This window comes from Gavialis gangeticus, unplaced genomic scaffold (assembly GCF_001723915.1).
Source record: "Gavialis gangeticus isolate Ggan-Ray unplaced genomic scaffold, GavGan_comp1, whole genome shotgun sequence".
In the NCBI taxonomy this organism is placed as follows: Eukaryota; Metazoa; Chordata; order Crocodylia; family Gavialidae; genus Gavialis; species Gavialis gangeticus.
In genome coordinates this window covers 9592847-9610742 of record NW_017729003.1, presented here as the reverse complement: position 1 = coordinate 9610742, position 17896 = coordinate 9592847, and the positions used below count along the sequence as shown (strand labels likewise).

The 17896-nt window shown below is 48.3% G+C and overlaps 1 protein-coding gene across 1 annotated transcript; it reads left to right on the top strand.

Moving 5' to 3' along the window:
* Nucleotides 1-4: 4 nt before the first annotated feature.
* Nucleotides 5-11162, top strand: TYSND1 (trypsin domain containing 1; the record flags this gene model as incomplete). Its single annotated transcript, XM_019507728.1, has 4 exons — nucleotides 5-693; nucleotides 3450-3580; nucleotides 5445-5630; nucleotides 7209-11162. Coding segments are annotated over 4 exons (1224 nt in total), but the record flags the coding sequence as incomplete, so codon positions are not given.
* Between the last annotated feature and the right edge of the window lie 6734 nt (nucleotides 11163-17896).

Below are 17896 nucleotides of genomic sequence, written 5' to 3'. Positions count from 1 at the left end.
CCTGGGTCCGGCCGAGCCCTGGCGCTTCCCGGCTAGCGACGAGGAGGAGCTGGAGGCCGAGGGCGAGGTCGCGCTGCGCCGCCTGCCCTGGTTCGCGGTGCTGGCTGTGCCGGGCCTGGCCGAGGGGCCGGGGCTGGTGCGGCTGGGAGCGGCTGCGGGGCTGAGGCTGGGCCAGGTGCTGTGGGCCTGCGGGTCCCCATTTGGTACCCTCTGCCCCGACATCTTCCTCAACACGCTGAGCTGCGGCGTGGTGAGCAACTTGGCCGGGCCTGGCAACGCCCTGGTCCTCACCGATGCTCGCTGCCTGCCCGGTACTGAGGGCGCGGGCATCTTCGCCGCCTGCCCCGACGGGCCGCGCCTGGTGGGCGTCGTGGCGGCGCCGCTGTGCTGTAAGGCCGGCCAGTGGGTAGGGCTGACGCTGGTGTGTTCCCTCGCCCACATCCTGGACAGCCTAGGGAGCGCCTTGGCGGGCCTGGCTGACTCACAGCTGGCCTGGTGGCCACAGCTGGTTGTGGAGCCCCTGGGGAAGGTGCTGGAGCCTAGATGGCAGCTCCTACCCCCCACGGTGTTGGTGGAGTGCGGTGCCGTCTGGGGCTCAGGCGTCGCAGTGAAGCCAAGGCTGGTACTTACCTGCCGACACGTGGTGAGCCAGGACTCGGGCGTCTGCGTGAGGGTGCAGCCCGGCCCTGAAACGTAAGCCTCCGCACCAGTCCCTTTAAGATTTCCTGTATAACTTGCGTCATCCTCTCACAGTGACTGCACCAAAACCTCTGGGGGCAACCAGGCAGATACAGGCACTTTAGTTGGCTCCGCATCGCAGTCTCACCATTGTTCTTTGCATCTTTCTCGTGCCTTTTTTGCTGCGGTCAGATATGAGACAGGAGTCAGGCAGTTGCCAGTTTTTGGCAGTGAGGTTCTTGTCTGGTCACAAATAATAATTTATTTATTCTAATAAATTAGAAGGAATGAGATACAGTGACTATATTATATGTATATGCATAGCAGAGAAGAGCTTGGTTTCCATAACTGCAAAACTGAGCCAGGGCTGTTATACCCTGCTGCATTAATTGTAGCAAACTAGTTATCTGCTTGCAGCATGAACTGCTTAAATGCCTGATTCCCAGCACTGATTACTTTGTACTCTGGCTAGCTGTGATATCTGTAACTGTAACCATAGACTTTGTAACTGATTGTTGTCTCTATATTTCTGCACCACAAAGTGCCGAGGGGAAGCTACTGTCAGCCACTGCCATTTGGCAGAAACAAGTCATCTTGGGGCTGCTAAAAAAACAGGCCTGACAGTGCTGTGTACATTGCTTATGCTGCCGTAGGTGCTCTGCTGTTGACTAGCTTCCTTTCTTTTTAAACCCTCTAATAAGGAGTTTTGAGGATGCAAATATTAGAGCACAGACTGGACTTTACATTAGGTTTGAGGGCGTGCTGACTCCAAGTAAGTTCATAACCTTTGTTAGTTTTGAGGCCGTGCACTTAAAGTACACTGTTGTGCATTTCTATCGCTTTTTCACTCTGGGGCTCATGAAGGTAATTCAGCTGTGTAGCAAGCAGTCACAAACAAGTAAAGTACCTCTGAAAAAGACACAGTAACTAATTTATGCAAATTGCAGAGACACACACAAGACAACATTTGCACTTCAAGCCCTATAGACTTACTAAATGAGCAAGACATCAGCCTTGGGAATTAAAGGATTTCAGTATTCTGTAAACAACTTCCTGTGCCCAGATGTTCTCTCATTGCACTTTGGATTAAAAGGAAACTTACAAGTTTGACAGAATGTAAGTTTCTGGAAGGGTTCTGAATAGAAGAGTTTGACTAGCTTCTAGGCCACAAACCAAGTATTACAAAAGAAAGAGCACATCTCTCCATCTCAAGTGGCTCCCAGCAGCCAAACTGGGAGTAACATAGGACTGTTTTGGGATCCACCATCCAGTGCTGCTGGAAGCTTGGAGATGAGTTTGAATCAATAGTGGGGAAGAATGAGGGTGAGATCTTCAAAGCTGCAGGGTGCTTCTGCAGTCTTACTCCTCTGGTGGACAAGGAGTATTTAGAACAGGTGTCAAACTTATCCAGCCCCACTAGCTGGATGACGGTCATGGGGCCAGTCCGTGGGCTGGATGAACTGTGCCAGAGCTAGCATGCAGGGCAGGCCTGCTAGGGCACCACATGGAGCATGCACCCCCTGCTGGTCTTGCGCACCACGTGCAGAGTGAGGCCAGGAGCAAGGCCAGCACATGATACACGTGGCAAGTGAGGCTGGACCAGCAGTGCATGTAGGACACAGTGCAGGGCACAAGCTGCAGGCAGGGCCCATACTTTTAAAGGTGAACAAATAGGTATGCACTGGCTCCACTGTGGCCCAGTCCAGACTGGCCCTGGAGCCAACACACAGTGCACCCCAGACCAACTCCCTGTGCTGCATCAGCAGCACCAGGTCCAGCCCCCCTACTAGACCAGCTCTGTGCTCTGTATCCTGCATATACATGGTCAGTCAGAGACCCACGGGTTCAGTCATGAGGCTCCACAGACTGTAAGTATGGCACCCTTCATTTAGAGTGCCTGTGCGAAAGGGGCTTCTCTGCTTAACTGAGGTATTGGCCACTAGTGAGGACACGGTAGTGAATTGCTGCTCCTGCTATTGTGTGTCAATAATAATGACCAATCCTAGGGTTTTAACAGCTTTGAAGGGGTTTAGCTCATCCAGCCCATCTGGAGGAGTGCCCTTTCTCCAACCAGGCTGCTCTTATGACCATACCCATATCTGACCCCTTTCTGGCACTGGTGTTAATTGTAGAAGGCAGTCTGTGTGACTGTTTTAAACTGGTTTGGCCTGATGTCAGGAAATGATGCTGCCCTTCTCCCTCACAGTTTTGAGATTTTCTTGCTGTGCTGTGATGCAGCCTTAGCTCTGGGTAGCACCAGCACTATCAAGTTGACAGCTGTCTTCTCATTGACACCATGAAACAGGCTCTGCCCCATCAAACAGGTACTGGGGCCTGTCTGAGCCTGTCCAAAGAAGCAGACATGCTATGGAAATACAGGACACTGGAGGTCATCCTCAGATACGAGAGCATTGGGCAGGAGACAGCAGTGCCCTCCAGGTTGTGTGACAGACACCTGAAGAAGCAGGTGGTTTGCTGAGCAAGGGGAATGCCTGTGAGTCATGTGGAGTGTGTGCAGCCTCCTTGGCGCCACCTTTGCTTTACCTACCCCATGACCCATGGGAGCTACGTGGAATAGTGTGCAGCCATAGGGTGCTGGGGAGATATGTTCTGCCTCCTGGGATGTAACCTGAGCTATCTTCATCTGTTCCATTGCAAGCGCTAAACCCTGAGCCTGATGTACAGCATGTCTCTTGGTACAACTTCTCTCATTTTCTAAAACAAGCATTTTCAGACTTAACCTTGGGGAACTTGTCTCTGTTTGTTTCTAGGAGCTCTGTCATTAATGGGAGAGTGGTGTTTGCTACACAAGATGATTCTCCCTTTGACATAGCAGTGGTGGAACTACAGGAAAGTTTACTCTCTTTTGCAGAGCCAGTTTTAGCTTCCAAGTTTTGTGAAGGTAAGAGGTAAGCTTCTTTTGTGAAGGTAAGAGGTACCTTCTTTTCTCTCCTCCCACACTCTGTCTCCTTGCAGCCTGACCAGTTATACCTGGGACATCTGACTTCTAATGTGAACTCTCTGGGCCTGTGTTATAAACTGAAGGCAGAATGAAAGCTCAGAGTTGTCTGGTCATATCAGTTTGGCAATGCTTCCCTGCAGAGCAGCATCCCTAAGAGTGGGACTAAGATTGTGGTACTAAAGCAGGGGTGGGCAATTTTTTCAGCTGGAGGGTTGCTTTAATGCATTTTGGTGATCTGTTCAGGGCCACAAGGGTATCCCCATGCCTTGATATGTGCCCTGACCCCTGGTCACCATCTGGGACCAGAAGTCCCACCCCAAACCCCTGAACTTTGCCACCAGAAGTCCCTCTCCTTGTTCCCAGAAGTAGTCCTTTTGACAGGGGGCTTTGCCATCTTGGAACCAGAAAAAAAATCATATACTAAATCAAACATCTGTAACAGTTTAGAAAATATTTTTGTCCTGATTTGTGTGTTTGCATAGTGTATATAGAGGCGATTGCAAAATAGCTCACAATAAAGTCTTACTCTTGTACAGTGGGTGTGGGGGATGTAAGAGGTTTATGGGGAGGTGTGGATATGTGTGTGAGGTTGTGGGGTGTATGTGGGTATGGGGAGGTGTGTGTGTGTGGGAGGGCCCCCCTCCTGGACAGACAGACCCTGTGGCTGGCAGCAGCAGGCCTGGCTGTAGTACCAGGAGCCCTAGCTGGTGGCATGGAGCCAACCTGGCCCAACCTGATCAAGCACAACACCCCACTGGAGTGCCAGGAACTGTGTGCTATTGGGTGGGCCAGCTCCATGCCTCCATATGAGGTTCCTGGAACTCCAGCAGGGAGCTGCACGTGGAGGCACAGAGCCAGCCTGGCTTGGCCCTGTGGTATGTGGCTCCCGACTACAGCTCTGGGTGTTGCATGTGGTGGCAGAGTTGGCCTGGCCCAATTGCGCATGGGTTCTGTGGCTCCCAACTCTCTAGCCAGGAGCCAGAGGTGAAGGCACAGAGCCAGCCTGACCTGATGGTGCACTGCTCCCCGCAGCTCCCAGGCAGAGCCCCAGGAACCGCATGTGCAGCATGAAGTGGGGCTATTGCCTGCAGCTTTCTTCTCCCCCCACCCCTCAGGTGTAATATAGCTGATCTTTATTAAAGATCTTGTAATATATTATAGCAAATGTTTGAACCCAAATTTAGTTTTCATATGCTGGGTTATGTACTGAAAACTCATATGAAGGCCTGCAAACAGCAATGTGTGGTAAACAGCAGTGTATCTAGTTGGAGAGAGGTGATTTCTTCATAAGTTGTTATAGGTTTCAAGCAGGTACACCACCCTCTGTGTTGTCCACAATACGGCAAACCATGGTACATCACTGGAAGCAGTCTAATATAGGGTGTGAACAGAAAGTTAGCAACCCACACAGATGATGCTGAGTTGGAAAGAGTGGTGAAAACAAGCATGAGTAGACCACTAATAAAGTAAGATCCAGGAAGGTTTTAAATGTGGATGGAGAACAAGTGAGAAGGGGAGAGTTCAGCTGACAGACTTTCTTGAAGTGACTGGTGGGGGAGGCTGGCAGAGGCCCAGGGCCTGTGCTTTTGAAATCTTCAGCAGTGCCCTAAGTGTTGCCAGTATTTCATCAGAGAACTAACATTCTGCTTCTACTTCTTTGTCACATTCTGCATCCTTTCTTCCTACCTTTTTCCATTACAGGTGACATCTGCCTCTGGACTCACTCATCTGCACCTGTTGTTTGTTTGCTGTGTGAATTCTCCTTACTTTCCCTCCCCCCTGATTTGTTTTCTCATTTGTGCAGGAGAAGAAGTAAGTGTTGTTGGCTTTGGTGTCTTCGGCCAGGCTTGTGGCCCTTCAGTGACATCAGGAATCTTGTCAGCTGTGATCACTGTGGCTAACAAGCCTGTGATGCTTCAGACAACCTGTGCGGTTCATGGTGGCTCAAGCGGGGGTCCCCTTTTTTCTACCCACAGTGGAGAACTTCTTGGTAAACAAATGTACTTTGCTTGCTTCATCTCCTTGTCTTCCTCATTCTCAGGGAAGTTGCCAGTTATGTACTAAATCACTGCTGGATGTCCACACAGTGCACAGGCCCATGCCCTTGAAGTTGTTAAATGGCCACCATTCCATGGAAAGCAAGACAGATGGACAGCACTATATAGTACTATTATGTTTTCCATCCCAGTTAAAGAATATCAACCCATATGATATTCCTTTCAGGTTTAGATTATGGCTATTCCCTTATTACAGATGGAAAAACTGAGGCATGGTGTAAGTGATACACAGCCATACATCCAATACAGAACAATACAAAACTCCTAACTCTCAGGCCTGTGCTCTGACCACTAGGTTACTTGTCATTCCCTTTTCATTTTGACCACCTGGAACCTTGGCAAAGGTCTAACTTAGTTCCTTTCTTTTTCACTCCACTGAGGCTCTGGTAACTGGGGAGGTTTCATTTTTGGTGTCCTATGTGTGAGCTAAAAGACATAAAACACTGGACAGGATGGAGGGGAGGGGGAAGAGTCCCAGACTTACGAATGCTACTGGTGTTGAAGGCTGCCATTGTAGAGCACTGATGGAGTCATGTAGAACTACCTGGCTCCTCACTGCATTATTCATAATCCTGTCTACTCCTTTCATCGTCATCCAGATACAAAGGCCCTAATCTAGAAAAGGACATGCTTGACTAAAGTGAGCTTTTCCATTGAAATAAGTGAGACTGTTCATGTGTTTAAATCCTTAGTAGGAGCAGGATCTAAGTTGCTGACCTGTCTTTTCCCAAGATAAATCAGTTGATTTTGTAGATACCTCTTATGCATCAAACATAAACCCTTATAGAGTTCCACAGGAAAGGGCTTGCACTCTGCCCTTAGTGGGACAACTAACATGCAGGCATGTGTCAGACAGTGAGCAGAGAGAGAGCTGAGGGATTCTTCCCTATATTCTTTCATGGCCACTAGGCTCCATAGCAGACTTTTTCTGCTTTGTGTCCCTAGTTTCTTTTTTAACATGAATGTTTCCTAACTAGAAAGCATGTGTCAGGATTTCTGTCATGTATAGCTATTAGAGCCCTGTTACTAATTTCCTTCTGGAGGCTTGAAAGTATGTAACTACTTTACTTTCCTTACCAGTTAGGTCATCTTCAGCATGGTAATCTTCCCTTATTGGGATGCTGCAGTAGAAGTTATGAGCCTGCTCCTGTCCATAGTCAGCTGCATTGAGACTAAGATATTTAATTCTTGTCTTGGTTCCATCATCTGAAAAAAATAATCTTTTCCACCTTTTTCAAAGTTCTTTGGGTATTTCAGTTTGCAGCAACATTGTTATAGTTTTATGTGCATCTGGAGTTTGATGTGTTAATTTGGCCTTTTGTTTCTGTTGGTCTCATAGACCTGGAAAACAGAGTTACTGTGCTTGATGTGAAGTTGCAAAGGACACAGATCCTACAGCCAAAACCCTTTTGGAGGGAGGGATTGTGGGGGAAGTTAATTCTTAATTTCTTAAACAGCCAGAAAGTTTGTAAACTCAATGTTTGTCTCCTGCTGCTCCCCTCCACATGCAGGGATTGTTGCCAGCAACACAAAGGACAACAGCATCGGAACTATATATCCCCACCTGAATTTCAGCATCCCCATCACTATCCTGCAACCAATGGTATCTGAGTACAGCCACACTGGAGACTTGAGTGGCTTCCAGGAGCTAAACAGGGCCTGTGAAAGCATCAAAGTAGTGTGGCGGCTCCAAAGGAAACCCACAGGCGTGCTACATAGCAAGCTCTGAAGCTGGACATCCTAGACAGAAAAAAGGTAGAGCTCCTGTGAGCAGGGTAGCTGAGGGTATGGGAATTTGTTTTTGTTTCTAATTAATCATATATTTTCCCAAATATACCAAGAGTTATGGTGTCTTTGGGGCTGACCAGCTGGCTTGAAAGTAGTGATGAGAACCCATTGAATGTGGACCAAAGCAAAAGATAATTGCCAGCTGCTACAATGAGCAGAAGCACTGAAATCATAAAGATCTGTTGGAGTGATTCCACAGAGTCCCATGGGCTGCAAACTATTGCATTGACAGCAATTTCCCTGGACATCACCATGCTTTTGATTCCTGGGAATGTTGTCCTCAGGAGCACAGTCTCCTTCAGCTTGCACGTGCTGACTGACTGTTCATTATCTGGAGTGCTTTTGAAACAGGATAAACTAATATACATGGGTAGCCAATCACTGAAAGAACTCTGTACGCCTACTTAGAATAGCAGCAGGAGGGTGATGAACTGTTCAAGGTGCTCATAGCACAAGGAACATAACTAAGCAGTGGGCCAAAACCAATGAAAAGGCATTCAGGGGAAATGTCCTAGGGTGGAGAGCCATAAGAGAATTGTCTGAGACTAATAAAATCCCACCTGGCTGAAGCCCTAACAGATTGTAACAACCCTGCCCAGGTAGGAGAATAGTCTAATGGGACATTTCCTTCAGAAAAGGTGACCAAGACGTACTCTGAGAGACTGCATGTACTGAAGAGATCCCTCGTGTCTGAGGTTTTGGCTGAGCCTGTGCCACTTATCATTTCAGTGGACCACAAGTTTGTTATTAGAGGTCTATCCAGGTATCCCAGCTTGAGCTTTGATTGCAGACTGGAGAGCTTGAGGAGATCTGTGAAGTTGAGTTATTGCCCTGTACAAAAGGTGTAAACGTGAACGCACGTTACTGCTGTCTTCCTCGCCTCCCTTGTTCCTTAGTCTCTAGCAAAAGATTTGTACAGTCAGACAAGAATTTTCAACTGCAGTTCCTGTCATGATTTCCTAGTACTAAAATTGGATATTGTGGTGGTATTGGAGTGATGTTGTACCTGTGATGGTCTGGGAAATATGTGAGAGGTTAGTATATTTTTTTGTGAAGAGGAGCAATGTCTTACTGGGTTGGGAGGGGTTTTAGATAAGCTGTTGAGCCCAGTAGAAGAGCACTTTGTGGCCAATAGCTTGTCTAAAATCTCTCCCAATCACGCAGTTGGTCCAATAAAAGATATCACCATTCAGAGACATCCTTGCCTCTCAAGTTTTAATGGCAAAGCCACTTCAAGAAGAACTACAGCTACACAGTTTGTGCTGCTGGGCCTGTACATGGGGAGCTGAATGCAATGGGAAGTATTTGTAGCAGTAAAGATGGATCTTTCCTGGGGGAGAATGCAGAAGAACGGATTTCACAAGGAGCAGGTAGGACTCGCAGCATGCTGGCAAAAGGAACTGTTTTAAGCATGCTGTCGGATCAAGCTGGTTGTGCTGTGCAATGCAGAAGAAAGAAACCCTGAGCCACATCAAGTTTGTGCTGTATAATATGCAAAAAAAGGTTTACATAAGTGCCCCAGCTCCAAATGCAGGAAAAATACCCTCGGAGTTTCATTTTGCTGTCCAAGAGGGCCTTGGCCAGGGATCAAATGCCTCTTATGACCACTGGGTGCTGCTCTTGCTCTGGTGTTTTGGGCAGGATGGCTATGAGCAGCTTCTCCTGTTGCTGTTGCTGCCCATGCATCTTTTGTTTGTTTGTTTGGGTTTTCTTGGTCCCCCAGTACTCATAAAATACCCTGCCTCGCATTGAAACAGCTGCTTGATCTCTGTTTGATGGCAAGTCTCTTGCTTAAACATAAAAGACCCTAAGCTTGTCCATTAGCCATTTGGCAGCTTCTAACAGATCATCAAATGGCTCTAGAGAGGAGTAGGGCAAAGCACCAAAGCGTACCATTCAGAGGCACTGGAGTGGACCTATTATGGACCTTGAAACTGGAGATAGGTCAAGGAGGCTTAATTTGATTCTGGATATAGAGTTCAGGGCTTCTCAGATCCAGGATTTGTGCCTTTAATTAAAACTGTGCATATACCTGTGAGAGAGTGAGTTAATGTGCCTGCTGTGGTGTCTGCCTGAAGAATCACCAACTTAGCATCTGCCGTGTTTGAATTAGTGGGAGTTTAGAGCAGAAAAACTGGCCCTGTCAGAAGGTCCTGCTGCTTTCACAGGAGAGCACCTCTTGCCATCTGAATCATTTAACTCGTCTCCTAGGCAGGTGGGAGGAGTTATGCAGCCAAAAAGTTGCTTGGAAGCAGATAGCTTCTCAACTTGAGCTGATGTGAAGCTAGATCCTGCCAGGTTCCTGCTGACTCTGCATGCCATGTGCAGAGCACAATGAATCCCACCCGCCCGTATGTCTGTGCAGCTCTACTAACTGACTGCGGAGGTGTAAGGGAGCAGACTTTGGCTTAAGGCACCACTGAATACACAGCTGCTTGCTGTAGGATTCATCCTGTGCTCATCTAGGTTGTGAATCATAGATCACCTGCCTGAAGGAAACAGAACTTCCTAAGAGCATGCTCTTCATGCCAATATGCTCCACTTTACTCTTGATTTGGCTGCTTGTAAAGCTGTTGACAAATATCTGTGAAAACAATGCAGGATTCATCACTTTGTGGGTGACGGGACCTAGCTGGTTTTATACGGGTAGGTCCAATGGCTTGGTTCTCCATTCGTCTCCCAGCTTCTTGCAGTCACCTTGAGACATGTCCTTAGTGGGGTTGATAGCCATAGAAGTAATGACCTGCCTGGGTAGATATTTTTTTAGTAGGGTGGGGGAATGGCCGGCTCATAAATTATTTGGTTTTCCTGTCGCTTAGGCAATAAAATCTCTGTGACTTCAGCCCATTCTTCCTCTGTCATACAAAAGGGAAATGAGTTTATTTAAACAAAGGTTGTGAAAGAAATATGAATTCTTCCTTACTGGCATGCAGGAGATAAGAAACTGCTAATGTCTCTACTGAGCTCATAGCAGCAGCCTAAGGCTGCAGAAATCTCTCATGCTGCCATCTGACAACTCCCCTTAAAGCCCACCCAGGTGCGGTCTCAGCAGAACAGTCAGGTACAGATGCCTTTTATCAGATGTGGTCTCTGTAATGGAGAGTCAGTTTCAAGGGAAATGTTTTACACATTAAATTAATGCAAGTATTTGTGAATGAGATCTCTGCCTCAAAGGAAAAGTGTCTGTACCACACAGATGGTCTTTGCAGTCCTTTACAGCCTGCATCTGCAGGGAGAGGTGGGTATTCTCCAGACAAGGGGCTGCAGAGAGCTTTGCCTGCCTGAAAATGAAATCCAGGTGTTCAAAATGAGTCCTTTTCAATTTAGTAAGCCTCAACTCTCACTCATTCAGCATACTGTTTATAAAGTGGTCTCTAGGTTGGGACAGCTGGGCCCTAATTGTTGCAATGCAGGTATGTAACTGCCTCTGATGTGCACATCTAACAGTCTCTTGAGCAGACTGGGTGGCTGTGCAAGCAAATGCATCTAGCCATTTGTGTCAGCTCTGCCATTGCAAACATAGGCATGTATGACAGGCTGTTGCTTGAGTGCGTCATGTGAATGAGAACTGGGCTGCTGGTGCTATTCTGCAGTAGAACTCTGTTTTTTCCTCACTGCTGTTTGTAATCCCATCTGATTCTGTAAACTAAAATAGTTTAAAGTCAATCAGCATCTGTCTTTTGTTTCAAGAACAAACATCCTCCTCCTTTTTCTGGCCCCTGATTCCTTCCCTTTCCAAAGTTTGCCTAAAAAATGCAACAGAGGCTTTAGGTGGGTTTTCTCCTCAGTGCTGCATGACTAAGATGCAGTTCGGTATGGAAGGCAGACAAGGTTATTTGGGTAAATCTGATATCTTTTATTAGACCAACTCAGATAGTTGGACAAATTCTTAGCAAGCTGTCGAGTTTAAATACATTTCGTCAGGGTGAGGAAGCATCTGCAGTTGGTGTGTGCTCTTCCTGAGTACGAAACTGTTTCTAATTGCAATGTAGCTGTAATGTCTTGTAGATCAATAGTATGTCTTCACAGAGGGGCTGTGCAGGGGTACATGACTAAGCTTGCAATACAGTATTGCATTGTCTCATGTAGATCTACCCCAATTCCCTGTGTTTCTTTGAAAGAAAGGTCTGGCTGTAGAGAGGAATTCTTGCATGGCCTTCCCTCTTCCCTCCCCAAGGAGGGTGATTTGCTTTTGCATGCGCATCTGTACAGGTGCATAATCAACAGTGCCATTTGGCTCCTCTTAATTAAGAAAGGGGATTTTTAAGTGCAAGCTGGAGTGATTTTCTTTTTAAAGAGGGAGCTCTTTTGAGAGGTGGAGGCTTTAACATCTGGCATTATCCCTGTCAGCATGAGCTATGAATTCAGCTGTCACTGTCAGGTTACTCTGCAGGTTGCCTTTGGTCTGTTACAGGACTAGAGAGTATCAATATCTATCCTGTTTCTGTAGACTCGATTTTCTGTTGAGCTTCTGCACCCCTGTGCTTCCCAGCTTCTGTGCTTCTCCTCCCAGGTACAGGTGGGAAAGCTCCTTATCTTATTCCAGTGTCCTCCTCTTTGCTTTCCACAGTGTTCCCTCTCCATAATGTGAAGGGGGTACAAGTTAGCCTGTTGCTTCTATCTAGTAGCAGTTTACGTGCAAGTAACTTGTCTGAAGCCCAGAAAAGCCCAGCGTAATAGCCCTTCCCAGCAGGAGTCCTGACGCAGGGATTATGTACCTGGGTGAGGGTAAAGTGTGGCTGAGGGATATCCTACTCCCCTGTAGTACACTAGCCCTTGGACACCTCTAATCTGTAACTGGGTGCTGAATCGTGTGCAGGTTCATACACATACACACACACACGCAGTTGCTACCTCTTGTCCTTGTGCTGGGCTCAGTGTTGGTAAGGAGTAAAATGGGCATTTGACCCTCCTCTCTGCAATGCACATGCTCAGAACATTTCAGTGCCCTATGCGTAATTTTGAATGGTGTGACCAAAGCAGTGCAGCTTCTAAACCTGTCCCTCCAAAACAAAGGGGCACACCAGCCTGTGAGCATCTGAAACATCGTGTCCTGGCGGGGAGCAGCATACAGACACAGGTGCAGATATAAGCCACTTTTTCCCAAAGGGACCCAAAAGGGAGCTTAGCTCCCTTATGAATTAATCTCCACAGAATCCCTCAGAACAGAAGAGAGGGCAAGGCCCATGAGAGAGGATGAGCAGATGGTAGCCTATGACAGAAGCTGTGCAATGACTTTTGCCAGTATGCTGGCAGCTGGACTCTGCACTCGTGAGAGAACTGTGACTGAAAATCCTCTAGCAGAGATGCATATGTCGCTCTCTTCTACACATTTCTTGCTTATATCTGCATGTCTAATATCATTCATGGTCTGCATGTCTAACATCAAGGTCCCATAGGTTCCCAAGTGCTCCTCCTAGCAAAGTTACATCAGTGTTTGGCCTTTTCTTTTGAATAGGTTGCCTCCTTGACCCAAGCCTCATTCCCCACTTTCATGTAGGCTGAAGGGCTAGCCCTAAAGAGATAATTGCAGCCAGCCTTACCCTGCTGGGCTCCTGTTATTTGGAGGGGTAGGAGTAGAAACAAGCAACGTTCTTTGCAGACCGCTTTCAAATTCAAACAAGGACCACATTTTCCACTGGCCTTTTTCAACCCTGACTTGTCACTATGGTAGCTGATGCCCCAGTGGATCTGCCCTTGCAACGCAGGCTGTATCATCAGTACTGCCATTTTAGCACTGACAGCGAGGCTTATGGATAGTACCAGGCATTCTTGTTTACAGTGCTTTCCAGATGGCTGTTGTAAGCTGTTTCTAACGAACTGATAACCAAGTGACACAAGCAGCAGCATATGCTGAGCAAGCCAAAGCTGTGCTCTCCCAAAGTACGTTGCTTATGCCAGACTCCTGGCTCATGTACCACTGCTTCAGCAGCACTGGTCAGCCTGTGCATAAGGTTTTGTGAGTGTCAGTGTTTCACAAAGTTTTCCCTCAACCATGGCTTTGTTTTACAGTTGCTGGGACTGAGGATTGGAGATTAAGTGACTGATCACTTTGAGAGAAAAGCCAGCACAGACCAGGCTTAGAACCCAACTCTCCTGTGCTCTGTCCACTGGACTATACTGCATGGGGTTGGTCTTAAGGACACAGCTGGAGTCCCAAGGGAGTCTGAATGGGCTTAGATGAGCAGGGACAGGTACTGGCACTTAACAAGAACTGGAATGAAAGGCAATACTGGGGATAAAAAAATCAGTAGAGTCCCTCAGAAAATATTGCCTTCTATGCACAGTTAGCCTGTCAGATTATTTGAGCACTGCACTTAGCCTAGTCCCAAGGTGAGCACCCCCACAGCAAAACCTTGTCCTTACAACAGGGTCAGCACTTTCTCCACTCACCTATGCATGTCTGTAGTCATAATCTATGAGTCTTTGCGCTAAAATGCTCCAAAGATGATTTCCCAGTCACTTTTATCAGATATGTAAGAGCGTTCTGCCCTTAAGGAAGACATTTTGGGGTGGGGGAATAGAGAACTGTCAGTATTAGGGTTGTTTCACTTGCATCCTCAGTACACAGTAGGTAATGTCCAGTAGCAACTGAAGTAGAGTCCATGCTCTAACCCACATTTGGGTCAGCTGGCCCAGGCTTGAAGCACTTCCAAACCTTGGCCAGAGCCTTTTCTGGACTGATAGGGGGTAAATGCTAAAACCTGGGTAAGAGAACCAAGTAACTGGATTGGAAATGTACCCTTACATTATAAGTAACAAAAGAGATACAAACAGCTCATTAGCTCCTCTGAGTGTGGATGCCTCTGTCAGGGCCAGAGAAAGCTGCATTGTAATTTTGCAGGCATGACTCCACACCCTGATGGAGAAACCCTTAGCTAAATATTTATATTTCAAAGCACCACAGGTTGGTGAGAGCTCCATAATTACAGAAGGAGCTGTTTCCATTGTCAGGTACCATTTCCTCTAGTAATTAATTATTTTGTATGTTTTTGTTGCCTGGGTCCCTGTTCTCAAAGAAAATGAGCAGCTTTTCTCTATGTAAAAAACAGTGCCTCATGCAAAATTTGTGGATCACTTTGTTCACTGACAAGGACATCACTTGCTTTTCATCTCTTTTCTTATTTTGTAATTGCTAGGGCTATTTGCATGAAAACAGCCTCTTTGTTTCCTGAATCCATCTGCTCCTGCTTCTGGAATCAGAATCCACTCTCTGTAACATTACCAGCTTATTCCTCTACAGCAGTGGTTTTCAGCCTCGTTAGACTTGAGGTACCCCTCAGAAAATGCCAGCTCTTTGCTTTTACTCATGTTTTGACTACAGAAAAAATAATCAGGTCTTCTGTTGCAGAGAACTTGGATCTCAGTAGGACAGAATTTTTTTGACACTATGGATTTCTATTTGAAATCCCTGGCCGTATCCAAATGCGTGAGCACATGCCTGTTGCAGCATCTCAAAGGAGCGTGAGACATCGCAGGAGGCGTGCTAGGAATGAAAAAATGTTCCCTGCGCTGCATATTTGCACCACAGACTCTACATTTGATACCGGGAAATCCCAGTATCAAAAAAACATGCTGGAAAAAAGCAGCACAAGGCATGCTCCTGGAGTGTGCCCTGAAGCAACCAAAGGCTGGATCCTCCAAAGAGATACTCTAGCACATGGCCAGAGCATCTCTGACTGCCACATGTCCCTGCTGCTCCAGCATGCTGGAGGTAATACAAGTGAGGCAAGGCTGGCACCAGTGGCTCAGACCCAGGCTCTGTCCCCAGTAAGTAAAGACATGGGGGTGGGGAGGACTTTGTTGCCCCCCCAGCAGGAGGCCCTCGGGGCGCTTGTTGCCCACTGCAGGCAGAGCCTGCAGGAGTGCACAGCAGTGTCTGAGACCCAGGGGCTACATGTGGTGCATGGAGCTGGCTTAGTCCACTGGCGCACGCCTTTAAGCAGGACCAGACTGGCTCCTGCTACCACCTGGGGCTCCCAGTACTGCATGCAGGAGCCACGCACCATTGGGCTGCGTTGGCTCCATGGCAGTGTTGGGAGCCATGGATGGCCGCAGGAGCCAGCCTGGCTCTGTATGCCATGTGTAGCCCCCAGGTCTCCAGCACTGCCTCATGCTGCCAGGGGCTCTGCCTGTAATAAGCCATGAGAGCCTGCTGCTGCTGCATGCTGCGGCAGGGAGTGGGCAAACATGTGGCAGGCCCCCCCACAATCCCTCCATGAACTGTCAGACACCTCACAACCCCTCCCCACAAACCTGCCTACAACCCCCACACCCATGAACCCTCCCACAATCCACCCATAAAATCCAAACCCCCCACACCCGCAACCCCCCCAAATCTACCCACAAACTCTCCACAAACCCCCAAGCCCCACACCCACCACCCCACACCCCTTCTGCACCCAAGCCCCACATCCCCCCAACAAATCTTACACCCTGCCTGCCCAGCTGCCAGACAGGATGAGATCTGCTGGCGAGAGCCACTGCTGCAGGGGGAATTGCCTCCCTGTAGCCCTGCTCAGAGCCACAAAGCAACGGGTGGGAAAGCTGCAGCTGGACTCATATCCCGGTGCTGGGATGGAACTGCTGCCAAGCGGAAGCTAGTGTGGGGCAGGTAGGGGCTGCAGGTCAGGAGTGGGGGGCACTGGCGGTGCTGTGGGTTGGGACTGAGGAACAAGGGCAGGGCACTGGCATATCAGTTGCTAAGCACCACAGAGTAGCTGTGGATCCAGCTGCAGCTTTCCCTACATCCTGGTGAATGAAGGGAGAAGGGGTAGCTCTGATTTTTCTATGATTAGTCAACTGCAAATACCAAAATGTGTAGATATTTAGAATTTATTTTATAATGATGATAGAGGCACTGGTAGGCTTCCAAATTGCTTTAAAATTGTAAATACATCAAAACATTGCCCAACTGATCTCTCTCTCTCTCTGCATAGTGGCATTTCATTCTAATCTTGGAAGAATGTGGATTTTTGGTATTTTAATCAGATAATTTGGGGGTTTTTATTAGAGAATTTGCAATTTTTAAACAGGGAACATCAGGATCCCTGCTGCTGAGGCAAGTGGTGGGACCTGGGCAGAGGAGCCTGCCCAGGGCTGGCACTGGGGACCCAGCTGGAGGATGGACAAGTTGGTTGACCTCCTGGCCATTTGGAGGCCAGGAGGATATGCTTCTGCAGTTCAAAGCAGGTCACCAAAATGCACATAGCTGCCCAAATGGCAGAGCAGGGGCACTAGAATACGCGACAGCAGTGCTGTATGAAGGCCAGCTGTTCAGCCAGGGCACACTGGCAGCTGGCCCAGAGGTGCAGGAGGCTCTGCTGCAGTGCTACAGGGGTACAGGAGGCTCTGCTGCAGTGCCCATGTCCAGGTGACTGGGTGGTCCCCGTCTGGGTCTGGCAGGCATGCAGCCATGGGGTCGCAGGTCCAAGGGGTTGGACGCTGTTGCAGTTGGCAGCAGGTCACAACCGGGCAGCAGCCCCCACTGCCAGACTGTTGCAGTGGGTAAAGGGTACAGGGGCACTCTAGGTTGGGGCTGTTCAGCTGACACAAGGGGCTAGTGTCCCCAGATACCAATTGGCTGCTAGCTTCCCCCTGGCTGAAGATTCAGGAGGACCTGGGCAGGGTCAGTTTGCCCCAAATAGCACTATTTGCCTCACACCAAAGGGCATGTTCAGGCACATGTGTTACAGCACAAATCTCTGGCACAAATTTGTGCCACTGCTATTTGAACTGTTGCAAGCACATGTGCCTGCATGTGGGGATGTGTTCCCTGTGTTTATTATGTGAATCATGCATGTGTTTTCACACCTAACAATGCTAGCATTGTGTGGCACCTTATGATATGACGCCCTTAAAAGGATCTGATGGCACCTCAGGATGCTGGAGCACCCTGCAGGAGAATCACTGTTCTACAACCAATGGCGAAGCTATGGGCAGGGTTCAGAAGCAGATTGCATAGCAGGAGTGAATTATGTTATTAGAAAGCATATGTCACACAAGCATACATGTTTGTACACACAAACCTGTGTTCACCCATGCACCTTCTGTTCCCCAACACATGCCACTTTGAACAGTGGATATGCCCTTCCATAATAGCATTCTCTTTGGTCCCCATGCAAAAGCCCAGTGTTTGATTCTCAGATCGTTGAGCATGGAAGGATTCCTCCCAGGTGCAATGTTACCTGTCGTCTTTGCTCTGAAAGCAAGGGCAATGCGTAGGGGGGTGCACGTGCACCCCCTACAAAAAGTGTTGGCAGAGCTGGTGGGCGATCGCTGCTTGCCACACTGCTGCTGACACTGCTGGTGGTATCTGCGGGTGGTCTCCAATTGCTGCTGCTGCCACTGCTGGCAGGGTCTGTGGGTGGTCGCTGACCCCTTAGTCAGTTCTCACCCCCCCCCCCCCCCC